The following is a 27,975-nucleotide window of genomic DNA, read 5'->3' on the forward strand; positions in this document are numbered from 1 at the left end:
CATTATTAGCAGCATCCTTCGCCACACACCCCACGCGTGTTCCTTCTCCCCTTATACCCCTCTTCTGCATTATTAGCAGCATCCTTCTCCACACACCCCACGCGTATTCCTTCTCCCCTTATACCCCTCTTCTGCATTATTAGCAGCATCCTTCTCCACACACCCCATGCGTGCTCCTTGTCCCTTGAGTGCTTTTCCTTCCCTTCCCACTTAAAACGTGGTTACAAAGCACGGATCCACATGGATCCTCAGGATTTTTGCATTGGGCTACCCCAAACTCACCGTCAGATCACATGTCTGTGGCCACAGCATGAACCACAAAAATCATACATCCACTGTTTCGTTTAGAATATTTTTTTTCTTGTTTTCCTCCTCTAAAAACTATGTGCGTGTTATAGAGCGAAAAATACAGTACATTCTAATCCTGTACAATATGAAACCGAATCCTCACAGAACTAGCCCAATGGTTGCCATTAATTTGATTGGAATTAATTTTATAATGAAATGATTTTAGAATGTTTTAGCGTTTTACTGTTGTTAGCCACTCTGAGCCCGGCTTCGGCTGGGGAGGCCGGGGTATAAATAAAATTTAATAATAATAATAATAATAATAATAATAATAATAATATTCCTAACCTAGGCGACAGGAGCATTGGACGAATCCCTTAGAGGCTTCCCCAACTTTTGACACGTCAAGCTGAAAGCAGACAACTCTCCAAGGTACCAAAGAATCAAACCCAGTTACCTGCAAGCTGGGCTGTTCGTAGGCTGAACAGTTGCCAGAAACTACATGAAAAGAGAAGACCCCTTGTGCTCATGTTCTGTTTGCAGGTTTCCCATTAGGACATCTGGCTCGCCTCTTTGAGAACAGGACTAGATGAACCATTGGCCTCACCCGGCAGCTTCTTACATTCTTGAATCAAAAACCGCACTTTAAAAATGCAACGGAAATTCGGCTCGTGCAATCTTGAGGTTTTGGGAAATCTCTGCAAGGAACTGCATGTTTTTGCAAAGGCTGGGATAACGGAATAGCTTGTTACTGTCAAACGTTGTTCACCGTAATTTATTAATATAATTACTGATAGTAGTACAGATAATGCAGTACAAACATTTTATATTTCTTCTTCTTACACTTTGAACAGCGGCAGATCAACATTTTACCTAGACTGATGCAAGACGGCATTACTTGGGATAATTCATGGTCAATGTAGTTTCAGAACAGCCTAAACTAGATTCAGACTACCAAAGAAAGCTGCACAGTCTTAACTTCCATATCATGCGTTAGTCACGGCATCTGTCTAGCAAAATAAAACATTCTAGCATTTCTCAACCTGCTCATCGGCCCCTGTGCTTCTTCCTAGCAAGGAAGCAAAGGATTTTACACATATAGAAAGTCCAGCTATGACTGCTTTGTGGTTAGGTTTGAATACGATTAAAGGACCATAAAGGAACTGATAAAAGAGTTCTCATACGTTCAGGCAGGTGGAACCCCTTTCACGCAAAGTAGAGAGTTTCCGTTCCTCTATTCCTGCTCAGGGTGGTTCCTGAAATCTTGACACGGAATCTTTTAAATGCAAACAGGAAATTTAGGGCAGACAGATTCACTTGCCTGGAAGGTGATGATCACCGTTTTATTTTCCAACTTCGGGGAAAGAAGCAGCCAGAATACCAACAGGTTAGAATTATCTTTTGTTGATAGGGAGACGAACTTCAGATTCCCTGATTGCAACTAATCCTGGAATTACTCAGCACTCCCCGTTTTGTTCGGTACTAACTCCCTGACCGTAAACTGTTGGATTATACCACCAAGCTGTGATAAAGGTAATTGAGTAAATTAGTGTTGCCTAACGTACTAAGCACACAACCGAGAACATGGATTATCTTCCACATTTTTGCAGGGTTCCCAGCTGCCAATCCAGAGATCACACCTAGAAGTCTGAAGCTCTAAGAATGTAACTAACCCAGCCCCTTTCCTTCCTTCCTTCCTTCCTTCCTTCCTTCCTTCCTTCCTTCCTTCCTTCCTTCCTTCCTCAATGCAGATGTCAAAGGCAGGGGGCTGCCCATTTTAACCCTTCTCCAGCACCTAAAATTCAGTGGGCACCTAAAAAGCAGATAGGTTTTGCTCCGTTCATCAAGATTAAAGAATACTTCCTGCAATTAAATAAGAGTGCTACCATACTCCACTTCCTAGCATAATTGCGAATGAGCACATTCCATGCACAAGCAACCAGAATATTTAAGCAAAATAAGGTATGCCAAGCAACGTTCGGCAAATAACTTCATTTTAATGAAGCTGCAAGCGCATGGGAAGTAAGGAGCACAACACAGAAGTTGTGTTTCCGTGGAGCGGAGAAATAAAATCCTTTCCTACAGAAGACTATAAGGCATTCATTCAAGGTTTCCCCCCAAATCTTGACGAGATTATAGCCTTGTATCTAACTTTTTATGCATGGCTTTTTAGCACAGGAAAACGAGGAAGTTTTATGTTTACAAGGTAGTAGGAAGCATGACCGAAAGACCTAAGCACTCTCTTACGTCAGAAAACTCTTTAATTCATAATATGCAGCTTGGCACAATTAGCTGGACCAATCATCAGTGAATATTCCCTGCATTTAGAAAACATGATAAATATCAGAAGGGCAAGCAGAACGTTCTTTTTTCAGAAGCAAGACCTTGATCGCTTTATTCCAAGACTTGCAGGCAGCTTCCACTGACGCTTTCTGCATTTGTTTTCACACAATTCCTCGCCTCTGGCCGGTCTCTATATGGCACAGGTACAAAGAGTATGTTCCAATATGAATAGTTTAAAAAACAGTACAAGAAGAGATGGTAAAAAGAAAGAAAAAAAACAGAGTCAACTTTTTAAAAAGTCCGTATCAAGCAAAATTATAAATATGCTAGACAAATCAACTCCAAAACAGGATTTATTGTGTTTTGTTAGTTATCAAAACTATAAAAAGCATATAAATCAATATTTATAAAATAGGCAAATACCACTATTTAGTTACACAGCCATGATAACTTTTTTTTTTTTTTTTTTGGTGCAAAGCAAAAACAAATTGGAATGTGGCTCATGCTCGCCCGTTTCTTCCTTCATCTTGAATTAGATGCTCATCACACACTGGATGAACTGCAGAAAGGGAAAGAGAGAGACGTGCGTTATCATCACTAGAGAGCCCCTGTGGTGTAGTGGTTAGGGTGGCGGCCTGGGACCTGGGAGACCAGGGTTCAATCCCTCACTGGGAGGCCTCGAGAGTCAGTCACTGCGCTCAGCCTAACCCACCTCACAGGGTTGTTGAGGGTATTCAATGATGAGGGGGAGAACCATGTAGCTCCTTGGTGGAAAAAGTGGGATATACCGTATTTTTTGCTCTATAAGACTCACATTTTCCCTCCTAAAAAGTAAGGGGAAATGTGTGTGCGTCTTATGGAGCGAGTGCAGGCTGCGCAGCTATCTCAGAAGCCAGAACAGCAAGAGGGATTGCTGCTTTCACTGCACAGCGATCCCTCTTGCTGTTCTGGCTTCTGAGATTCAGAATATTTTTTCTCCTCCAAAAACTAGGTGCGTCTTGTGGTCTGGTGCGTCTTATAGAGCGAAAAATGCGGTGAATACCGTATTTTTCGCTCTATAGGACGCACTTTTTCCCTTCCAAAAATTAAGGGAAAATGTGTGTGTGTCCTATGGAGCGAATGCAGGCTCCTTGGCTTCAGCGATAGCAACATGGAGCCTCCGAAGTGCAGAGGGAGAGCTCCCCCCGCGCTCTGGAGGCTTCGTGTTGCTTTCGCTGAAGCCGCCTGAAGCCCCCGGAGCGCAGCGGCAACTCCCACTGCACTCCGGGGGCTTCAGGCAGATATCCGCAAGGTTTCGGAGCGCAGCAGGAATTCCCGCTGCGCTCCGAAGGCTTGCAGATAGCCACCTGAAGCCAGGAGAGCAAGAGGGGTCGGTGCACACCGACCCCTCTTGCTCTCCAGGCTTTGCTTCGCTGGAGAGGCGCTGCAGTTTTCCCTCTCTGTGCAGCGCCCCTTCAGCGAAGCGGGAGGAGAAATGGAAGGGGCTCCGTTTCTCCTGCCACTTCGCTGAAGGGGCGCTGTGCAGAGAGGGGGAGAATTTTTCCCCCTGTTATCCCCCTCCTATGGTCCGGTGCGTCCTATAGAGCGAAAAATACGGTGCATGAAATAACTGTGGCACGATGCTTGCCAGGATGCATCAGTCTCGAGAGACAACGGAGTCCGCCTCCGGGGGTGAAGCCAAATCGCTGTGACCTCCCTGGGGCGCAGGCTGGCCAGTGTGTCTGGAGGTCCTGGGCTGCCCAGATGACAAGACCCCCCTCTTGGCCTCACTGATGGGGTCCAAAGGAAAGCAGAGCAAGACGTTGGGTACCAGCTGGGCTGCAGGAGATGATGGAAGGAGGCGCACAAGGAGCCATCCAACCGCCTTAGGGACTGCACTGTAGAGGGGTGGAGAACTTCTGATCCTCCAGATCATGGGTAGGCAAACTCAGGCCCGGGGGCCGGATCCAGCCCAATCGCCTTCTAAATCCAGCCCACGGATGGTCCAGGAATCAGCGTGTTTTTACATGAGTAGAAGGTGTGCTTTTATTTAAAATGCATCTCTGGGTTATTTGGGGGGCATAAGAATTCGTTCATTTTTTCTTCTTCTTCAAAATATCATCTGGCCCCCCACAAGGTCTGAGGGACAGTGGACTGGCCCCCTACTGAAAACTTTTGCTGACCCCTGCTCCAGATGAACGGTTCTCAAACTTTTTACTCTGGGCCACGCTTTCAGAATAAGAATTTGCTCGCGCCACACTGAATTTTATATTGATCAGAAATGCAGTCATACCTTGGAAGTAGAACGGAATCTGTTCCAGAAGGTCGAACGGACTCCATTCGACTTCCAAAACGTTTGGAACCCAAATCAGACGTTCAAAGAACGTTCGAAAACCGGAACACTCACTTCTGGGTTTTGATCGTTCAGGAGCCAAGGCATTTGAGATCCAAGGTACGACTATACACTGGAAAATGCCACTAGGCTTCTCCTCAGTATTGCCTGATGATGCTCTTGCTTTCACTCTGCAAATTATCTGTCCCTATACTGCAAATCAGGGGACGTGGGTGGCGATGTGGTCTAAACCACAGAGCCTAGGGCTTGCCGATCAGAAGGTCGGCGGTTCGAATTCCCGCAACGGGGTGAGCTCCCGTTGCTCGGTCCCTGCTCCTGCCCACCTAGCAGTTCAAAAGCACGTCAAAGTGCAAGTAGATAAATAGGTACCACTCCGGCGGGAAGGTAAACGGCGTTTCCGTGCACTGCTCTGGTTCGCCAGAAGCGGCTTAGTCATGCTGGCCACATGAGCCGGAAGCTGTACGCCGGCTCCCTCGGCCAGTAAAGCGAGATGAGCTTTGCAACCCCAGAGTCGGTCACGACTGGACCTAATGGTCAGGGGTCCCTTTACCTTACCTATTCTGCAAATCATCAAAATTATTTTGACACTATACCATACTGCAGCGAGCTGTTAAAATGTTGCTTGGGTTGTCTCTGATTCTTCCTGCCACACTTGCCACCCTCTCCTGCCACAACTGTTGAGAACCACTGCTCCAGCTGAACCCCAACTCTTCTATCAGCTCCAGTGAGCATGGCAAATGGCCAGGAATGATGGGAGTTGTAGTCGAGGAACAACTGGCCGTGATAAGCCAAGGCTGATGAGAGTTGGGGTTCAGCAATACCTGGACGGCCGCAGGTTCCTCACCCCCGTTGTAGGAAGCGCTGACTACATACAAGGCAGTTTTCTAGATTTCTGTAGCTGCAAAGAATGTCCCCAAGCTCCTGGGAGGAAGGACCAGGAGTTCAAAGCCTGGAGCTCTCGGCTTATAAGTTGCTGCAACTTCATCACAACGTTCAAGGGGGAACAGAGTCTTGCGCTTCTAAGCAGGAAACGGACTTGAAGCTCACTTACATCATCGTACTGGAAGTTCACCATCCCCTGCTGAGCTGCATCTCGTCTCCGAAAACTATCTGCAAATGCAGCACAGGAAAAACCATGTTAGGACAGGAGCCAGGATACACAAAAGCCCCAGGTGGATGAATACAAGTGGGAAGTTTGCATTTTTTAGTGCAGAAAGTATTGATCTGATATGTAGAGATCTTTCCTATTCTACTTACCGTATTTTTCGCCCTATAGGACGCACTTTTCCCCCTCCAAAAATTAAGGGGAAATGTGTGTGCGTCCTATGGAGCGAATGCAGGCTTTCGCTGAAGCCTGGAGAGCGAGAGGGGTCGGTGCGCACCGATCCCTCTTGCTCTCCAGGCTTCAGGAAGCTATCCCACGACTTCCCGCCGGGCTCCCAAGGCTTGCAGACAGCAGCCTGCAGCCCAAAACCTGGGGAGCGCAGTGGAGCACACCCCGGGCTTCGGGCAGATATTCGCAAGCCTGGGGAGACCGGCGGGAGTTCCCGACCAGCTCCCAAGGCTTGCGGAGAGCAGCCTGTTCTGGGGGCTGGGGTCGGGGGAAGCTCGGGCTTCCCCCACCCCAGCCCCGCGCCTGGGAGGGAAATAATTTTTTTTCTTTATTTCCCCCCCCAAAAAACACACCTTAGTGCGCCCTATAGGGCGAAAAATACGGTATTTCAAGAGGGATCTGGAAGATTCTCTGCGTGAAAGAAGCAAGCAGAAGGTTCCTGATGTTTGGGTTATTCCTTCAGAGAAGCTGAATACAGCTGGCGTGAACTGGTTCTGTTATCTCTTCTGACAAGGTCATGATGACTATAATAATAAGGCCGGAAGGAGACTGGGTTTCATCCTTTTCTATCTCTCCTTCTTTCTCATGTGGTGTTTTGTACATAGTATGCTTAGCGTTAAGGTTTTAGACTTATAATAAGTTATTTTAAGTTTAAGTCTGCTGCAACTGGATTTCTGATGGACAGGGCCAATCCCAAATGTATTGGATTTGTGACCACTCTGCTCATTTGCCTTCAGTAGCAGTAAAGCTCTGCTGGATCAAATATTCATTGCCTCTGGTCTATTTTTTGGGAATCCTGCAACATGTTTAAGTTTTTACTCTGCTAACGATACGTTGGAATCTGCTCTGGATCAATATTGAGTAGAATTCCACGACAGGCACAGAAGCTCACACCCTCCCTCTCTATATCTGCCCGCCAGCCTGCTATTAAACAACACATTTTTGTGATTTATTTTCAGGCGAAAGCTTCTTGTTAGCAACCCTTTTGGGTGGGAGGACGGATTCACAGGTTTTCCACCTTACTCTGCCGTACTCAAGAGTTCAGAACAACAAACCCCTGTGTTGCAAACTTAGTACAACAACCAATACAAGCAACATGAAGACCAGTTTACTAGATAGCACTGCAATTCTTATTGCATAATATACATGATTTAGTACAACAAAAACGTTTTTAGGCGTTCATGGTGATCCCGGATAATCTGACTGTTTCGCTGGATATCCTCATGACCACTGCTCCTTGTACGTTTTTCTAATCTATGGATTAGAAGTTTTACCGCTTAGCCCACAGGATAGCATCTATTACTTTGTTTCAATCATAGACTTATTATACTGAAGGAATGGGTTTCCCAAACCCAAAACTGACTGTGCAGGCAGTTTGAAACTGCACCAAAATCCCTATTTTTCCTTAGCTAAAATCCATTAACTTGAGCTCTGAGTCAATGTATAAACAAAAACCCGGCCATGCTCAGAGCCCTCTCCTTTATCAGTTTGTGACGGCAGGGATGACCCTGACTGCACCAGCAGAACAGAGAAGACACGTCCGTGCCTTATCTTATGTGCTGACCACAAAAGACGCACAGACCTAAGTCCGGAACAACGCCAAAGCGTGTTCTCGGAGATGATGATCTCTTCCTCCAAGATAAGAGTAGGAAGAGGAAGATCCTTTTATGGTCAGAAGTACAGGAAGGAATTCCCTTTTATGGTTAAGAATACCAGAGCAAGAACATACAGTGGTGCCCCGCAAGACGAATGCCTCGCAAGACGAAAAACTCGCTAGACGAAAGAGTTTTCCGTTTTTTGAGTCGTTCCGCAAGACGAATTTCCCTAAGGGCTTACTTTGCAAGACGAAACGTCTTGCGAGTTCTTGCGAGTTTGTTTCCTTTTTCTTAAAGCCGCTAAGCCGTTAATAGCCGCTAAGCCGCTAATAGCCGTGCTTCGCAAGACGAAAAAACCGCAAGACGAAGAGACTCGCGGAACGGATTAATTTCGTCTTGCGAGGCACCACTGTATGTGATGTCAACCTGCGTACATAGGCTGACGTGGTTGGATTTATATGGGAAGGAGGGAGAGGGTGCCTGGAGGATATATATTCTGCATGAAACTTGTCATTTCTTTGGACTTCCTGTGGACTTGATCACGCGAGTGCCTTCTGCTATCCGGAGAGCAGAATAAATGCTTTCTCTGAACCAACCTCGGTGTCATTTGACTTCCTCCTGTCCCGGAGCAACGCAGACCCAATCAGTGAACTCAAATAAGGCTACAATACTTCTACGGACTTTCAAAGATTGACAGACGTGTGTTCATTCGCTTTCAAATATATTAGAGAATTCACAAGTGTACACATTTTGTTTTTGTTGTACTAAATCATGTATATTATGCAATAAGAATTGCAGTGCTATCTAGTAAACTGCTCTTCGTGTTGCTTGCATTGTTTCTTGTTCTACTCAAGAGTTCATCTGGAGTGTAGCGTTCGGTTCTGGGGAATGCACTTTGAGACGCGAAGGAGTTCGGGAAAGAGAAAGGGAGATAGCCGGCGATACTGAGCCCAAGTCCGGCACAGAAAGCTTGGCGGAACTGGATATGTTTAGCCTTTGATGAAGAGAAAAGAAGGATCTGATTGCACTCTTTAAATAACCTGAAGGGTTGAGGCGCAGAACGGAGCCAAGAGCAGGTCTCCGCTGACCCAAATGTGAGACTGGACAAGTTACAGGAGGAAAGATTTGCGCTGAGAAAAAAAATCAGAGGACACTTGACAGCAAAGAGCAATTTGACAGTGGGACCCCTGGCTAGACGGGGGGGGGGGCTTCAAAAGTTCCCAATTTTTTCTCTCTGGGCCACACTTTGAATAAAAATTTGCCTGCGTCACACCGTTTTTTTGGCAAGAAAAGCAAAATGAAACAACACCTAGCAGTGTTCGATTTATAACGCAGAACGCAAGTACTTTATAATATGATCATGAGGCACCCAGAAAGTATAAAACAAGAACAGGAATTATAATTATAAATGAGCCTCTTACGTATGTATTTTAAGTAGATATATAAAGTCAGTGGGCGGTGTGAGCTTGCTTTTTCTGCTAGGTCTAATTTGAGACAAACAAGCTCCCTTCTCCTCATCAACGCAAACAAGTCTTTCTCTTTTATGATCTTCCACATTTGTCAGAGTTTAAAATCCCCGTTCACAACAGTATGTCCTGGACAACTGTAGAAGAATAATCAGAAGTATTCTCCAGCGCTCTGTTCAAACAGCGATTCTGGATCACAGCTGGGCTTGTCCTCAGAATCCTTTGATGTTCTTGGTCTCATTTTGAAAATATATCTACCCATACTCAGCAAATAATAAAATAATAATTTGATACTATACTATACTACACTGAAATGTTTAAATGTTTCATTGATTGTCCTTGAATAAAATTTATTATTATTATTATTATTATTATTATTGAATCTTCCTGCCACATCTGCCATCCTCTCCCTGCTACACCTTTGGAGAACCACGGCCTTACAGAGACCTGCAATTCTATGTTTCTGCAAATAACCTCAAAAAGGAGCCTGGTCTTATTAATTTGAAGAAACTTGAAGAAACAAAATCAGTCCGTCGTCATGAATTGAGAAAACCCCATACCAGTGAGAGCTCTGAGCTTAACGCAGCAGGCAATGTAGTCATCAAACGTGATCTTGCCACGAGTGCTGTATCGCTTGGAAATGCCGTTGATGGCTTGGGGACTCAGCCGAAATCCTGGACGGAAGGAGAGCGGGAATCAAAAAACTGCACAATTGCAAAAGGGTCATCTAATGCAGGCATCCCCAACCTGTAGCCCTCCAGATGTTTTTGGCCTACAACTCCCATGATCCTTAGCTAGCAGGACCAGTGGTCAGGGATGATGAGAATTAATAAAAATAAAATAAAATAAAATTTTATTTATACCCTGCCCTCCACAGCCAAGACCGGGCTCAGGACAGCTAGGTAAAGGTAAAGGGACCCCTGACCATTAGGTCCAGTCCAGCTCATCTCGCTTTACTGGCCGAGGGAGCCGGCGTACAGCTTCCGGGTCATGTGGCCAGCATGACTAAGCCGCTTATGGCAAACCAGAGCAGCGCACGGAAACGCCGTTTACCTTCCCGCCGGAGTGGTAGCTATTTATCTACTTGCCCTTTGACGTGCTTTCAAACTGCTAGGTTGGCAGGAGCAGGGACCAAGCAATGGGAGCTCACCCTGTTGCGGGGATTCGAACCGCCGACCTTCTGATCGGCAAGTCCTAGGCTCTGTGGTTTAACCCACAGCGCCACCCGCGTCCCTCAGGGCAGCTAACACCAGGTATAAAAACAATTGATTAAAATAAAACTTACAACATAAAAATGCAGCCTCATTTCAGTAGGCACTCAAATCAAAACCTTTTTGGGGATGAAAAAGTCAAATCTTCACCAATGCCAACTATCCAGACCATAGCTGTCAACTTTTCCCTTTTCTTGCGAGGAATCCTATTCAGAATAAGGGAATTTCCCTTAAAAAAGGGGGAAAGTTGACAGCTATGATCCAGACTGGTCCTACATGGGCTAGAAAAAAGCCAGGGAAGTCCCCAAGTAGGAGTTCCAGCACAGAAGGAGAAAGGAAAAAGGAAAGAGGGAATCAAACTGGCTCCAAGCCAAAGACCAGGCTGAACAACTCTGTCTTACAGGCCCTGCGGAAAGAAATCAGATCCCACAGGGCCCTGGTCTCCTGAGGCAGAGCGTTCCACCAGGCCGGAGCCATCACTGAAAAGGCCCTGGCTCTGGTTGAGGCTAATCTGACTTCTTTAGGGCCCGGGACCACTAGGGTGTTGCTATTTATGGACCTTGAGGCTCTCCGTGGGGCATACCGGGAGAGGCGGTCCTGTAGGTACGAGGGTCCTAGGCCGTGAATTGTAGTCCAAAACATCTGGATTGTGGTCCAAAACATTATAAATTGAATTGTTGTCCAAAATATCTGGACTACAATTCTATATTCTAAATTCGATTATAAATTATAAATTCAATTCTAAATTGAATTGTGGTCCAAAACATCTGGATCTAATGCAACCGTTTCCCAGCTCACCCATAGACGTCAACGCCTTCTGCAGCTCCTGGGAATCGACCGTGCCGCTGCGATCGCTGTCGACGCTCATAAAGTGTTGCCGCCAGCCGTTCAGCACGGCCCAGAGCTCTTTAAACTCATTGAAGCCCATCGTGCCAGACATATCTCTCTGCGCAGCGGATAAGGATCACTTCACATCAATAACTGGATCAATATCCTTTCATGTGCTTGAGAAACATCAACTATGGTTTCCCTACACTTGTGTGTGTGTGTGTGTGTGTAAATGTTTTATTTATTTTCCATTTAATAATACACATTCACATCATTATTATCCACTTTACCTCCCTGGCTCTTTAGAGCCTATCGATTTCCTTCCCTCCCGCCTCCTGGCTTTCAAAATTAACCTTTATATCATTGAATTTGGTACGTTTTCCAATTCCAATTGCATTCATTGCAGAATAACTCACAATTTAAATAAGTATAGAAAGGTAGAGAGCTTCTCATTACAGTCATACCTCGGGTTACAGATACTTCAGGTTGTGTTTTTTCGGGTTAAAGGTAAAGGTAAAGGGACCCCTGAACATTAGGTCCAGTCGTGGCCGACTCTGGGGTTGCGGCGCTCATCTCGCTTTATTGGCCGAGGGAGCCGGCGTACAGCTTCCAGGTCATGTGGCTAGCATGACTAAGCCGCTTCTGGCGAACCAGAGCAGCGCACGGAAACGCTGTTTACCTTCCCGCCGGAGCGGTACCTATTTATCTACTTGCGCTTTGACGTGCTTTCGAACTGCTAGGTTGGCAGGAGCAGGGACTGAGCAACGGGAGCTCACCCCGTCGCGGGGATTCGAACCGCCGACCTTCTGATCGGCAAGTCATAGGCTCTGTGGTTTAACTCACAGCGCCACCCGTGTCCCTTTTTTTGGGGTTATGGACCACAAAAACCTGGAAGTACCAGAATGGGTTACGTCCGGGTTTCGGCAGTCGTGCATGCGGAGAAGTGCTAAACCGTGCTTTGCGCATGCACAGAAGCCCCGAATCGTAACCCGCGCGTGCGCAGACCCGCCACTGCGGCTTGCGAATGCTGCGGCTTGCGAACATGCCTCCCGCATGGATCACATTCACAACCAGAGCGTCCACTGTTCAAGTCTTCAGCTAACCCTGCTAGTGATGTTAATTGCTTACAATAATCTTTCAGGTATCGTATAAATTTACTCCAGTCCTTTTGGAATACCTGATCACGCTGCTTTCAGATTTTTCCCGTCAGCTTCGCCAGTTCTGCAAAGTCCATCATCTTCATCTGCCACTCTCCTTTTGTTGGGTTTGCCAACACTTTGGAGGGGTCCCTGTCCCCTTGTTCCATAAACTCATCCCCAGCGACCCCTCTCCCTTCCCCTCCCCAAACCAATATTCAGAATAGCACTTTGCAAGGCCCACTTAGGAAGGTAATAGCACAAGAAAATTTAAAGCGGTAACAAATAATTGCACATTTACTCCAAAGCAGGTGAAAGCTATTTAGTTTAATTACCGTATTTTTTGCTCCATAAGACGCACTTTTTTCCTCCTAAAAAGTAAGGGGAAATGTCTGTGCGTCTGCAGATCACAGATCCAGGAGGTGTGAAGGGGCTCAAAGCAACAGCTTAAATAGCATATTTTTTACCTCCCTCACCCCCTGGGTAAAATAATAATAATAATTCCAGCCACCTAGAAGCACAAGTCATAACTGCAATGAGAATTATTAATTATAATAGCACAAATATTATAAGTCAAAGCCAAATATGTGAAGGATACGTCGAGCATGGAGATCATGAGCCTGCAGGTCTCTAGGTTGAAAGCTGTTTAAAGAAAAACAGAAGCAGTCAACAAGAAAAATAAGGTGTTTTTTCCCCTCTCTTGGCCCAAGCCAAGAGTGGTTTTCAAGGAGAAAAGTATGAACAGCATATGAATTCCTCAAGATGAGTTTTCCTTCATGTTATGTACTGAAGTTCTCACCCTGGGCCAGCAGGGGGATACTGTAGTTATGCAAATAAGGGATCAAAAGTGACGTTCAGTGATTGGATAGTTTTAGAAAGTTGTTACAGTTACATTGTACTGGAGCTCTATATAAGCAGGCTGGCTGAACCCTTCAGTTCAGTTCAGTTCTGGCCTCTGAATAAACAAGAGCTGTTGGAAGAATCGCTGTGTCGTCTGATATGTTCACCCACAACTGAACACTTCAAATATTTCAATATGTTAAAAGAGGGATAGGAAGAGATGCTTTAAAAAATGCAAGAGGGAAAGTAGCAACTTTTGCAACCAGTTCCGGGTCTTGTCGCTTTTGCCGCAACAAGACTCAGCACAGCTGATCCGTTTGGGTCAAACTTACGTTTATAGGCTCCTGCAATCCCTGACTGGGTCAGACATCTCTGCAGCTCGTCGGCATCTATCTGCCCGTCCTACGGAAAACAGAAAGAGCATCGCGCCAGGGTTACTGCCTTTGTGCCCGAGACCTGACCATCTCTGCAATAATAATAATAATTTACGATAATAATTTATTATTTATATCCCGCCCATCTGGCTGAGTTTCCCCAGTGTTAAAACATGCCATGTTTGAGTTGATCAGGTCCAACATGGTTTCTTTAAACTAAAATTTGAAGCAAGCTTGCGGTTTTAAACTACGCACACTTAAGAAAGGCAGTCTGTGGATTTTGTGGCCAATTTTAAGCACAAACCCCTTAAACATTTCTAAAGTAAGAGACAGAAGGAACAGACTCACATGCACTTAATGGACAACACACGTAACAGACAACATGCAACATGTAAACATACATATTTCCATCCTTTAGTTGGTTATTGTAAGGAGTTGGCTCACTTCAATATTGGTTTCATTAAGTGAAGTTAGTAGGAAGGTCCCACATAAAGTGGTTTTATGAGCCTCCTGGCTTCTTCAAACACCACCAGTTAATCAAACTGGCAGGGCTCACAATGCTTGGTTGACTGGGTACCCCTTTATATATGCATGCAGTTTTGTTTTGTTTTTTCATTTTAAATTAACTGTGAACATGCAATTTCTCAAAACAACGGAGACCTTTGGGATAACAAGCAGTCCTGGAGAGAGATTACCAGGCTAGGACAAGAACAAACTTTCACACATCCTTTTCCCCCGGTGCCTGGCAGAGGGGATAGATAATTTATTATGGTCGGAGACCAGCTTATAAAACACACTTGGGGGTCCAATCCCAGAAGGAAAGCAAACATTTAAAACAACGTACAACGATAAATTTAAAATTTATAAATGTGAGAAGCGTATAAACACTTAAAACTTTAAGATAAGCTACCGCAGAGAGATGACCCAGCGTCACCCATGGAACCGAGTTTGGAGATTTTCTTAAAGAACTCGTTTGGATCGGGGGATAGTCTGCGCCTACACAGAATCTGGTGACCATCTGGGTCGTCTTATGATCTTTGCCTAACAGGAAAAGGTCAAATTTTTGCTTTTCCGGGAGGTCAGCGAGCCTCAACGGTAGGGGATCAATTGGTCTCACTGTGTGCCTCTTCATAAAAGGGACATCTAAAAAATAGATGTTCGGGGCTTCCTATTCCCCCAGTGAACAGGTGCAAAGTCTCTGAGCATATGGGACTTCTTCAAATATCTGAAGGGCTGTCATCACAGAGAAGTTGGACCAATGGATTTGAGTTACCAAAAAAGGAGATTCTGCCTAAATATTAGGAAGAACTTTCGGACAGCCTCAAAAGGTGAAGGACTCTCCCATCTGCCTGGGTGTCTTTAGACCTGCTTCAAAGGTGGTTAGACTAGATCGGCGTTTCCCAAACTTGGGCTTCCAGCTGTTTGTTGGACTACAACTCCCATCATCCTTGGCCACTGGGCCTGCTAGCTAGGGATGATGGGAGTTGTAGTCCAACAAACAGCTGGAAACCCAAGTTTGGCAAACACTGGACTAGAGAAACCTTGGGGTCCCATCTGACTCTACAATGCGTCTGCGATTCTGTGAGCTTCTGATCCTTGCTCCCGGCGAGCTTTTCTGTTTTGCAAGGATATCCTTATTGATGCAAAGCAGGAAAGCACACATTTGCCTTCCTGTTTGGACAAAAAGAGCAGTGTCTAGTTTGGGACGAAGAAGGATCAAGTTCCTAATCGCTACCCGAAAGGGAGAGATGGTTCCAAAGGCTGTTGCTGTCTCACTCACATGTACATCTGGTCTTAACAGCTCTCCAATGTGTCTATAATGGGCAACGTTTTCACTTCAAATGCCATCTGTGCCATTCCAAATAAACTGGTGCCATTTGTGAGAATAATAATTTTTATAAACATAATCTCTTCATTGTGGTCTCTCCTTCCTTGCAGGCTTTTAAGCAGAGGTCGGATGGCCACCTGTCATGGATGCTTTAGTTGAGATTCCTGCATTGCTGGGGTTGGACTAGATGACCCATGGGTCCCTTCCAACTCTATGATTCTGAGACTCAGGGGTGCCCAAACTTTTTTCAAAGAGGGCCAGATTTGATGATGAAGTGAACATGCGTGAGGGCCGAACGAAGTTGTTGACTGAAGTGTACCCCAAAGTTTTGAGCTTTTTTAAAGGATTTTATCCCCAGGACATATACTGCCGCAGGGGCCAGATTAAATCAACCGGCAGGCCAGATTAGGCCCCTGAAACGGACTTTGGGCATGCCTGCTCTATATGATTCAAGCATCAGTCGTGCCAAATTTAAAAGGACCTCAAACGAGGCCGGAATTTGAGCGCCACCCTCAAACATGCAAACTATAGATGCAGAAAAATGAGTCATTTTTATAGCTTCGTTTCCCAGGGCAGGACATGCTAAACGCGTTAGGACAGAAACTTGTTCAAATAACGAAAAATAAAATAATTTAAGAGAGGTGATCAGAAGTCCTACACACCCTGTCTACATTCTGAAACTCACGTTCCCTGGCCTTGGGACCAGTTTGGATGCAATGAAAACTCAAAGAGTCCCCATTCGAGGCTGCAAAGAGAGGATCGGAAAAGTTCACGTTGAAGCAAACCAGAGTTTCCCATTATGCCAGAACCCGGGAAACTGCAGTTTGCTTAAACTACGGTTGGCAAGAACAAGCCAGGGTAAAACTGTGGTTCCTTATTCTGGTTTGTTGCGATGCCACAGACTTAACCAACTTTCAGGTTTTGTAAGACACCAACTCCCAGCAAGCAGCCAGCATGTCCAATGGGCAGAGCGCTGGAGACCAACAACATCCGAAAGACCCCGTGTTGGGGGAAGCCTGGTTTAAAGAGACGACTGTCCTCCAAGTTCAGACATCCCATGGGAGTGCAGTTTGCTTAAAAGTAGATCTGAAATATTCTAGTCTCCTCCTTGGAACCACGAAAGAGGAAGAGAGGGACGCATTAGAGACTTAAGGCTTGTTTGTGTAGAAGGAAACCGTATTTTCCTTGATACGCCCCCAAAGGACATTTGTGGTCAATTAAAAAATATACTGGTGAGTCAGTTAGCATGCAAGCAGTCTTATCGGAATTGGCGTGAGCTTGAAGGCGTAGTGGAGGGGGAATAACAGTGAAATAGAAGCATGGGGGTGATCTATTGGACCACCAGGGTAATCGACAGATCTTCTTTGCTCTAAGTAAGTTATGGAGGTTTTTGGTTTTGACTGACAGATTTAATCTGACAGCCTAGTACAGAAGAAGTCACAGTGTAAGGGGAAAAAACCAGGCAGAGGCTGGGTACTTATTTTCTTTAATGTGGTCCCTACTCCAGACTAGCCGTTTAAATGATGAGTCTTCTCTGCAAGACGGTTGGCATTCTTTTCTTTTTTTTAAAAAAAAATATTTATACTTTTCAAATTTATACATTTCATTAATTTTACTATCGTTTTAACATTTCAAAGTCTGGCTTCCTTCCCCCCCTTTCTGCGGTTCCGTATTTTTTAATATCTTCTGCATATCCCAATTCATTCAATTTGCTCCTTTAACTATCTGCTTTAAATATAAACTCTTACGAAACTGCAGAGTATTACAATAATCCTGCCAATGATTTTGTCTGTTTGCAATTCACCTGTAAATATTCAAATAAACCATTTCCATTGTTTTATAAAAGAGTTTGTTAGCTTGGTTTCTTATTCTTCCGGTAAGTTTCACCATTTCTGCACATTCCAAGACAACTGGCGTTCTGAATTAAAACCCGAAGGTTGCATTTCAGCAGGAAGTAGAGCTTTTCCTTAAAACTCAGAGGTGGTTTTGCAAGTTCCTGCATTGCAGGGGGGCTGGGCTACTAAAACCATTGGAGATCCTTTCCAAGTCCACAAATCCAAGCTGCTCCCATGCAGTCAGAACATTTCATGGCTGAATCAGCCACAGATCTTCCTAGCTAAAGCCCAATATGCCAGCCACTTCTGACACCCTTTGTTGGCTCACTATTCAACGACCGTTTGCTGAGCCTAATAAATTGAAGAATTATAGTAGGGACTGAAATACAGCATCTGCCTACAATTTGGGGGTCTCAATAGGGGCATTAAGGGGCGCGGGTGGCGCTGTGGGTTAAACCACAGAGCCTAGGACTTGCCGATCAGAAGGTCGGCGGTTCGAATCCCCGCGACGGGGTGAGCTCCCGTTGCTCAGTCCCTGCTTCTGCCAACCAAGCAGTTCAAAAGCACGTCAAAGCGCAAGTAGATAAATAGGTACCACTTTGGCGGGAAGGTAAACGGCGTTTCCGTGCGCTGCTCTGGTTCGCCAGAAGTGGCTTAGTCATGCTGGCCACACGACCCGGAAGCTGTACGCCGGCTCCCTCGGCCAGTAAAGCGAGATGAGCGCCGCAACCCCAGAGTCGGCCACGACTGGACCTAATGGTCAGGGGTCCCTTTACCTTTGCTATGGGGGCACTGGCTGCAGCAACTGTCACGCAAAGCTGCATTACTTCAAAAGTTACCAAGCTAGCGGAATATGCAGAAATGGCCAGACTGACGGGAAAGATCAGAAACCAGGAAGACCAAGTTTCCCTAAAGGATTTCCACCCCCATCGTTCAGCCCGGACACTGAGGTCCAGCACCGAGGGTCTTTTGGTGGTTCCCTCCCTGCGAGAAGTGAGGTTACAGGGAACCAGGCAGAGGGCCTTCTCGGTGGTGGCGCCCTCCCATCAGATGTCAAGGAATAAGCAGCTATCCTATTTTTTAAAAAAATAAAAAAATCATTCCAGTAGCACCTTAGAGACCAACTAAGTTTGTTATTGGTATGAGCTTTCGTGTGCATGCAGATAGCTGAAGAAGATATCTGAAGAAGTGTGTATGCACACGAAAGCTCATACCAATAACAAACTTAGTTGGTCTCTAAGGTGCTACTGAAAGGAATTATTTTTTATTTTGTTTCGACTACGGCAGACCAGCACGGCTACCTACCTGTAACTAGAACTATTTTTAAAAGACATCTGAACTGACCTGTTTAGGGAAGTTTTTAAATATTTAATGCTGTATTATTTTTAACACTCGATTGGGAGCCGCCCAGAGTGGCTGGGGAAACTCAGCCAGATGGGAGGAGTATAAATAAATAATAATAATAATAATTAGAATAACTTTTTAATATACTTAAAAGACCACTGTAGAAAGTTAAAATCATTGGCAAGGATACAATGACACTTGTAATGTGAAATGAACTTTGGTTACTGTGATTATAGAACGGATGGGTAACAGTAAAAGATGCAGGAAAAAGGAAAAAGATAACATTTTCCAAAATGGAACCCATGGAAGGAGGGGAGGAGGTTCGTAGGTTCGAAAAAAACTTTTTATGTTTCGGAATGGTTATAGTTATTATGTATAAATTCATGTAAAACCAATAAAAAATTATTAACAAAACAAAAAAGTCATGACTGCTTTCAAGGTTCCACAGCCCTGGGAATATATGTCACTGGCAAAAGCACACACTAGGGGTTTGCCCCCGCTGCAGATGAATTAAGGGACAGCAAGGGGGAAAAGCGTCTAATATTTGCTGTGTAAATTTGGGGGGTGGGGAGGAGGTAGCCATACCTGCCCAGCAACCGCAGCAAAATAGCCATATAAAGGATCTTGCGCTTGGCCAGGAAAGGAGGGTCCGCCGGGGGCACTCCCATACTACAAATAAAAAAAATGGGAAGAAATTAAATCAAGGAATTTTCACCGTCGTTTTGAGCTGAGTGGCACGCACATTTACTGGAAAGCCAGCCCCGCAGCCTTCCTTGGGAACGGCAGTCTCAATACAGTGGTGCCCCGCAAGACGAAAAACTCGCTAGACGAAAGAGTTTTCCGTTTTTTGAGTCGTTCCGCAAGACGAATTTCCCTATGGGCTTGCTTCGCAAGACGAAACGTCTTGCGAGTTCTTGCGAGTTTGTTTCCTTTTTCTTAAAGCCGCTAAGCCGTTAATAGCCGTGCTTCGCAAGACGAAAAAACCGCAAGACGAAGAGACTCGCGGAACGGATTAATTTCGTCTTGCGAGGCACCACTGTACACGCAAAACCTATTCTTAATCCCCGTGTTCATAAAAGCAGTTTCGACAGTGAATCCTGGACACGTTGCAAGTTCGGGTCCGACAAACACCAAATTGCAGTTTTAAGTCGTCCGGCCAAAGGGCTGCTTTAAATCGCTAAGTCAAGTCGCATTTCCCCACCAGCACTTTGGATAATTCTGCGGCGGTGATGCTTGTGAACCAGGAAAACATATTGCACTTTTTCACTACCAAGGAGGGCACACTTCTGAATCATTCTGTGGGCCGCACCTACAATCCTATACCCACTTACCTGGAGGTAAGCTTACTTAGGTAAAGGTAAAGGGACCCCTGACCATTAGGTCCAGTCGTGGCCGACTCTGGGGTTGCGGCGCTCATCTCGCTTTACTGGCCGAGGGAGCCGGCGTACAGCTTCCGGGTCATGTGGCCAGCATGACTAAGCCGCTTCTGGCGAACCAGAGCAGTGCACGGAAACGCCGTTTACCTTCCCACTGGAGCGATACCTATTTATCTACTTGCACTGGCGTACTTTCAAACTGCTAGGTTGGCAGGAGCAGGGACTGAGCAACGGGAGCTCACCCCATCGCGGGGATTTGAACCGCCGACCTTCTGATCGGCAAGTCCTAGGCTCTGTGGTTTAACCCACAGCACCACCCGCGTCCCTGTAAGCTTACTTACCCCCAGGTAAAAAGGTCTAGGATTGGACAGTTAGTTGCTCTTAATTCCTACTGAAACTGAGGCTGCAACTAACTCATCCCCTTGACCTTCGACAGATCTCCCCATGTGGATTACAGCCGTACCTTGGTTCTTGAACGTCATCCGTTCCAGAAGTCCACTCAACTCCCAAAAACGTTCGGAAACCAAAGCGCGGCTTCCGATTGGCTGCAGGAGCTTCATGCAGCCAATCGGAAGCCTCGTCGAATTTCGGCTTCCATAGAACATTGGCAAACCGGAACACTTACTACCGGGTTGGTGGCATTCGGGAGCCAAAACGTACACGTACCAAGGCGTTTGTGAACCAAAGTACGACCGTACATAGGAAGGCAAACGTTCAATGTGTTTTCAATGGAACGCAAGCTGAACCCAGTCAGAGTCCAACAGCCCAAAGCCCTTCACACTCCCTGCTTTCCAATATGAATTTTCTTCTATGGTCAAGTGCCCATAAAAAATATCAGGAGCACAGTTAGAAATTAGCCAGGCGCCAGGTGCGTTTTGCAACTGGCGTGGGTCCAATTGCAACCACTCCGGGTGCCAGGCTGATGACTGACATCTCCACCTGGCTGATTCCTCCAGCTTTCTTAAGCAGGTCAGCAGAGGAGCTAATTAATTCCATTTATCTCCCACCTTTTTATCCAATGAGTCCATGGTTCACCCCCCCCCACCTCATCTAATCCGTACAACGACCCTGTGAGGTAGGTGAAGAGGCTATGGCTGACTCCAAGGTCACCTAGTGAACTTCAGGACTGAGTGAGGAATTGAACACTGATCTCCCATGGCCTTGTCAGACACTCTAACCACTACACCACACTTCCCTCCTAGAGTCCTTCTGCAATGGGGCAGCTCTACCAATTAAGTCGGTAAATCTATATGGGGAAAGCAAAATGTCACTTACAGCAGGATGTGACATATTTTTCTCAAAGCTCAAACTTTCATTTTGAATCATTTTATTCGATGCTTTATTGCGCTTTTAAAGTGCTGTGAGATTTTTTTCTATCCAATAAAATACATTGGCATAGAAATGAAATTAATGATAATAATAACAATACAGTGGTACCTCCGCTTATGAACGCTTCTGATTACGAACTCCGCTAACCCAGTATGTTTCTGAGCACACTTCAAAGTGTTGGTGCTGACCTTTAAAGCCCTAAATGGCCTCGGTCCTGTATACCTGAAGGAGCATCTCCACCCCCATCATTCAGCCCGGACACTGAGGTCCAGCTCCGAGGGCCTTCTGACGGTTCCCTCATTGCGAGAAGTGAGGTTACAGGGGACCAGGCACAGGGCCTTCTTGGTAGTGGCACCCACCCTGTGGAATGCCCTCCCAGCAGATGTCAAAGAGAAAAACAACTACAGTGGTACCTCTGGTTACGTACTTAATTCGTTCCAGAGGTCTGTTCTTAATCTGAAACTGTTCTTAACCTGAAGCACCACTTTAGCTAATGGGGCCTCCTGCTGCCGCCGCCCCGCCGGAGCACGATTTCTGTTCACATCCTGAAGCAAAATTCTTAACCCGAGGCACTATTTCTGGCTTAGCAGAGTCTGTAACCTGAGGCGTCTGTAACCTGAGGTACCACTGTACCAGACTTTTAGAAGACATCTGAAGGCAGCCCTGTTTAGGGAAGAGTTTAATTTTTAATAGGTAATTTTATTTTAATATTCTTTTGGAAGCTGCCCAGAGTGGCAGGGGAAACCCAGCCAGATGGGTGGGGTATAAATAATAAATTATTATTATTATTATAACCTGGAAGCAGCTGCTCCTGGTTGTGAACTTTGCCCCAGGATGCGAACGGAAATCGTGCACCAGAGGCGCGTGCGAGATCCATTAGCGAAAGCGTGCCTCATGATAAGAACAGTTTCAGCTTAAGAACGGACCTCCGGAACAAATTAAGTTCGTAACCAGAGGTACCACTGTAAAGCACATTGCAAGAAAAATAAAAGGTGCCTTGAGTTTCTGTTGTGGCGACCGTAACCTAGTTTTAAAGTGCCATTTAGCAATGAACTTACACTTCTGAATTTCCAACACTGCAGAAGCGATTCTCTTTCTCTGAACAATGTCGGACTCTCCCTTTTGAAATGTCACTGAGCTTCTGCCGTATTTCCCGTCAGTCTCTCCTGCCTCGCCCCATGCCCACCCGGGAGACAAAGAGAGGCGCACAATGCAAAATGTTTGCACATGGCCAGTCACAGGCCCACAAATTTCTAGAAGTGAGAAACACGGGAGTTGCTGGGCAGGGCTTTTTGACGCGGAAATGCCCTTGTTTGCGCAGAGAGCAAACATCCATTGAGCGATGGGTATAAGCACACACACCTCCATTAGTTTACAAAGGGCGTGGAAAAATCTCTGAAATGGGCGCAGCGGAAGATTCTCCTCCTATACAGGTTGGGGTTGGTGGCTGGATCCTATGACCTGGGGATCAGGCGCAGAGTCCTGTGGCTTGGTGCATATTCCGACTCAACATCTCCAGGATATCTGGAAACGCTTGACCTTTGACAGATCTCCCCATGAGGATAACAGCCACACCTTGGTTCTTGAACATAATCAGTGCCAGAAGTCTGTTTGACTTCCGAAAACGTTCGGAAACCAAAGCGCGGCTTCCGATTGGCTGCAGGAGCTTCCTGCAGCCAAGTCGGACGTTCAGCTTCCAAAGAACGTTCACAAACCAGAACACTTAATTCCGGGTTTGTGGCGTTTGGGTGACAAAACGTACACCCACCAAGGTGTTCGAGAACCAAGGTAAGACTGTACAGTCATACCTAATGTTGCCTCTGCTTCAGGTTGCGTTCTTTCGGGTTGCGGACCGCCGAAACCTGGAAGTACCAGAATGGATTACTTCCGGGTTTCAGCAGTCGCACATGTGCAGAAGCGCTAAATTGTGTTTTGCGCATGCGCAGACGTGCCAAATTGCAACCCGTGTGTGCATCCCACACGGATCACATTCGCAACCCGAGCGTCCACTGTACATAGAAAGGCAAGCTTTAGTTCAATGTGTTTGAAACAGGGTTGTCGATTAGTTTTCATATACTGTATTTTTCCGTGTATAACATGCCCCTGTGTATAAGACTATTTGGGGGGGGGGCTAAAAATTGAGAAAATGGGGAGGAGATTGCCCTTGTTTAAGATGACCCCAATTGTTTTACATTATTTTATCATAAAAGAACCCTAGTCTTATACACAGAAAAGTACGGTACTTAAAAAAAAAAATATTCTGGATTTGTCATTTTGGCCATGGGCGGGGATCTTTCACCCAGCCCAAATCTATTTCAGACTACTCTCTCTCTCTCATCGAGTTTTTTTTCTTGCTAATGGCTCATGATCTAATTTCACTCTAATGTAAACCAAGGCCCATTATCACTCCACATTTATTTTTTAATATTGAAGATGCTGGAAAGTAGCTCTGTATTCTACTCAACCGCAGTATTTTCTTCTTGTTGTTGATCTGTACACCTTATTGAATATTTAAAGCTGCATTTTTAAAAAACAAAACATATATAATCTGGATTAAAATAAATATGAATACCTGAACGTTAAGTCTGAAGGGAACGATGACAAATGTACAATATTTACAGGTGTTTGTGGGGCTTCATTTTAAATATCCAGCCTTTTAGAGAGGCCGATGATTCTACTGACCAAGCTTGGTGGTTTTCTTCCAGAAGGCAGATGAGGTTTAGCAACGCAGAGTTCAAGCGTCACCCAAGGGAGAGCATAGACAAATGGAAGCATCCATTTCTGCTCAAGAGCATCGTAGAAAGCAAACACATTACGCCCGGTAATTATTCCGCCGGCAGAGTCTCAGATGAGCTTTTCCCGCTCCTTGCTTGGGGCTTTTTAGAGCCAAGCTGCAGAAGAGGCCATTTATCTTCCCTTCCCCGCCCTTCCCCCAAAAAGGAAGCGTGGCCTAGTGGTTTGAGCGTTTGACTTGAGCTCAGGGAGACGTGGATTAAGGTCCCCACGCGGCCACGGAAAGCTCGCTGGCGAACGTCACAGGCGAGCCACTGTCTCTCACTCGTCCAGCAGCCTGTTTTGAAACCTGATCAGCGGGAAGCGGGTTCGAGTTCCGCTGCACGCGGAAGATGGTGGGAAACAACCTTGATCCCTTGTGACAATCGCAGCACAAGCAGCTGGCTGCAGGCAGGCAAATGTTCCTTGCCCTTTGGAGCCTTTGCAGCTGCCGCAACAGCAAAAGCCCACCCTCAGACGTTGTGTGAACCGCCCTGCCCTTTGTCAAGGTCCAAAGTGCTCAGGGTGAGCCATTATTTGGGGACCTGCAGAAGAACACTCCCCACCCCTTCCCCCCTGGGAGCAAAACTACGCACAATGAAAATAATACATTAACAAGCTGACACTAATTGCCTTTCAAAATCTTCTCCCGTAGGCAGCTGCCTCATTTTGTCTAACAGTAGGACTAGACCAGGGTAGGCAACCTAAGGCCCGGGGGCCGGATGCGGCCCAATTGCCTTCTCAATCCGGCCTGCGGACGGTCCGGGAATCAGCATGTTTTTACACGAGTAGAATGCGTCCCTTTATTTAAAACGCATCTCTGGGTGATTTGTGGTGCCTGCCTGGTGTTTTCACATGAGTAGAATGTGTGCTTTTATTTAAAATGCATCTCTGGGTTATTTGTGGGACATAGGAATTCGCTCATATTTCCCCCCCCAAAATATAGTCCGGCCCCCCACATGGTCTGAGGGACAGTGGTCTGGTCCCCGGCTGAGAAAGGTTGCTGACCCCTGGACTAGACCCAGAGCCATCCTACACAGACTTGCTTTTGAGTAGACCACGGCGACACAGCGGGGCTTACTTGAGAGCTCACAGGACTTATCCTGACGATAAGTGATAACAACACTTTGGAGGTCCCAAGTCGCAAGGTGGTTAGATTGGTTTCAACTAGGGCCAGGGCCTTTTCAGTGCTGGCCCCGACTTGGTGGAACGCTCTGTCACAAGAGACTAGGGCCCTGCGGGACTTGACATCTTTCTGCAGGGCCTGCAAGACAGAGCTGTTCCGCCTGGCCTTTGGTTTGGACTCAGTTTGACCCTTATATTTCCCTTCCCTAATGGTCATGATTTATTGGCTATTTTAAAATGAGGCTGCATTTTAAATTGCATTTTAACCTGTATTTTAAATTGGGTTTTCCCCCCCTCTCTTTTCCCCCTATTATGATTTTATTGGTGTTAGCCGCCCTGAGCCCGCCTCTGGCCGGGGAGGGAAGTATAAATAAATATTATTATTATTATTATTATTATTATTATTATTATTATATTAAAGAAGTGACTTTAGATGGAGCCCTGGGTCCGTAGGAGCCGAGTCCTGGGGACCCAGGGGTCTTCAGCTCCCCCAATAAAATATTTAAGGGGGCCCCTCCCCCCAAAAAAAGTTGATGGGCGTTGCCGTTCAAATGATGGGCGTGCACTGAATCACATGATCAATTATGCAGGGTGGGGCTTCCCCCCGCCATATTTTATTCAAGGCTGGGTCCATCAACCGTGTCACTATTTATACTGATGGAGTAGTTTTCCTGCCACCATTCAGCTTCAAAGGACGGGCCCCAAATGCCTAACTTTATACAACTCCGTTGGGTCTCCCCCATCCTACAGGCTTCACTCAACTGCCCACCCCCTGAACGACAAGGCCCCAAACGTTGCAAACTTTCAGGGAACCAGGCAGAGGGCCTTCTCGGTGGTGGCACCCTCCCTGTGGAACGCCCTCCCTCCAGATGTCAAAGAGAACAACAACTACCAGAGTTTTAGAAGACGTCTGAAGGCAGCCCTGTTTAGGGAAGCTTTTAATGTTTAATAGGTTACTGTATTTTAGTGTTCTGTTGGAAGCCGCCCAGAGTGGCTGGGGAAGCCCAGCCAGATGGGCAGGGTATAAATAATAAAGTATTATCATTATCATTATTATTATTATGGAATCCAAGATGGATGGGAGTTTCTTAAAGGTTTCTTAAACTGAAGGCTCAAATTGCAGACAATTCCAGGAAGAACAAAAAGTGGGAGGCATCTAAGGAAACCGGTGTGGCTGCATAAGGAGTTTACAGATGAGCTGAGAGTTAAGAAATGGAAGAACGGGAAAATCACAAAGATTATACACGAATAACTAATGGCTGCAAGGTGAAGGTCAGGCTGGCGAAAGCTCAGAATGAGCTCAAGCTTGCAAGAGAGGTTAATAATAATAATAATAATAATAATAATAAACTAAGGGGACGCGGGTGGCGCTGTGGGTTAAACCACAGAGCCTAGGACTTGCCGATCAGAAGGTCGGCGGTTCGAATCCCTGTGACGGGGTGAGCTCCCGTTGCTCGGTCCCTGCTCCTGCCAAACTAGCAGTTCGAAAGCACCTCAAAGTGCAAGTAGATAAATAGGTATCGCTCCGGCGGGAAGGTAAACGGCGTTTCCGTGCGCTGCTCTGGTTCGTAGAAGCGGCTTAGTCCTGCTGGCCACATGACCCGGAAGCTGTACGCTGGCTCCCTTGGCCAGTAAAGCGAGATGAGCGCTGCAACCCCAGAGTCGGTCAGGACTGGACCTAATGGTCAGGGGTCCCTTTACCTTTAGGCAAACTAAGGCCCGGGGGCCGGAGCCGACCCAATCCCCTTCTCAATCCAGCCCACGGACGGTCCAGGAATCAGCGTGTTTTCACATGAGTAGAATGTGTGCTTTTATTTAAAATGCATCTCTGGGTTATTTGTGGGGCCTGCCTGGTGTTTTTACATGAGTAGAATGTGCCCTTTTATTTAAAATGCATCTCTGGGTTATTTGTGGGGCATAGAAATTCGTTCATTCCCCCCCAAAAAATATAGTCTGGCCCCCACAAGGTCTGAGGGCCCCCTGCTGAAAAAGTTTGCTGACCCCTGCTTTAGCATTTAAAGAAGCCTTTTAAAAAAACAACCACCCGCAAAATAAAGTGGTGTATCCATTTTTTAAGGAAATAAACAAGCAAAGGCGCCTGGATGGAACGCAGCGCGATGGTGGCATGTATTAAAACACAACATTACGCAACGTTGAAACATTTTAACCAGGAGGGGGAGAGCCCTGCGAGGTCCACCACCCACCAGCCAACGATCCTTTCCCTCCCCTTGGCGCCCCCATCCTCGCTTCCCACCCCCATTTACGGACCAGTTCCCACCCCCATTTATCCCCCCTCTCCCCAACGCCTTGCGGGGGAGGGGGAGAGAAGAGCGGGGGAGGGGAAAGGGGCAAAGTGAAAGTGTGAAGAGGGAGAATGTGCGGAGGGGAGGCGCCCCCCCCATCCTCTTCCCAGGCCTGCGGGCCGCGTGCACCGCCCTCCGAGGGCCGCCCTTACTCCCCATCCCCCCCTGGTCCATCCATCCCTGCATCCTCGCTTACCTGGCCCTGGTAATAGCCACCTCCGGCGCCGGGATGCCCAGGATACGCCATGGCCGATGCGCTCCTCGCTGCTGCAAACCAACCCTACCTCGCCGGCTCCGCGCCTCCTCCTACTCTCCGGGGAGGTCCGGATCAAACCATTGGCGAGGGGGGAGGCAGGGGGAGGGGTCTGGAAAAGGGG

At 46.4% G+C, this 27,975-nt stretch overlaps 2 protein-coding genes and 1 long non-coding RNA gene across 4 annotated transcripts in view; 1 reads left to right on the plus strand and 2 right to left on the minus strand.

The window, feature by feature from the left end:
• LOC308459232 overlaps window positions 1-27,975 on the plus strand; it is a 216,915-nt gene that overhangs the window by 140,308 nt on the left and 48,632 nt on the right. The gene's annotated exons all lie outside the window — the stretch shown is intronic.
• Window positions 1-27,975, minus strand: part of BCDIN3D (BCDIN3 domain containing RNA methyltransferase) — a 108,714-nt gene that overhangs the window by 14,567 nt on the left and 66,172 nt on the right. The window lies entirely within an intron of this gene.
• Window positions 1,050-27,946, minus strand: SRI (sorcin). Of its 2 annotated transcripts, XM_080974296.1 has the most exons (8): window positions 27,795-27,946; window positions 19,279-19,362; window positions 13,645-13,714; window positions 13,071-13,114; window positions 11,307-11,454; window positions 9,858-9,971; window positions 5,955-6,013; window positions 1,050-3,130 (listed from the first exon to the last, which is right to left on the minus strand). In XM_080974296.1, the coding sequence occupies exons 1-8, from the start codon at window positions 27,843-27,845 to the stop codon at window positions 3,104-3,106; spliced, it is 597 nt and encodes a 198-aa protein (XP_080830422.1). In that variant the 5' UTR covers window positions 27,846-27,946; the 3' UTR covers window positions 1,050-3,103. The 2 variants fall into 2 exon arrangements, with proteins under 2 accessions (XP_080830422.1, XP_080830423.1); XM_080974297.1 differs by lacking the exon at window positions 19,279-19,362 and having other exon boundaries at window positions 27,795-27,924.

This window comes from Podarcis pityusensis, assembly GCF_964106645.2.
Source record: "Podarcis pityusensis genome assembly, chromosome: 12".
NCBI lineage: Eukaryota > Metazoa > Chordata > Lepidosauria > Squamata > Lacertidae > Podarcis > Podarcis pityusensis.

Bases quoted from the DNA above. Each gene is read 5' to 3' on its own strand.
- SRI (XM_080974296.1), bottom strand. From the start codon at position 27,845: ATGGCGTATCCTGGGCATCCCGGCGCCGGAGGTGGCTATTACCAGGGC. The intron at 11,455-13,070 runs GTATCCTTCACA...TCCGCTGCGCAG, and splicing joins TCATGATCTCCATGCTCGAC to AGAGATATGTCTGGCACGAT. The intron at 3,131-5,954 runs GTAAGTGAGCTT...CCCTTTCTGCAG, and splicing joins TGAACTTCCAGTACGATGAT to TTCATCCAGTGTGTGATGAG.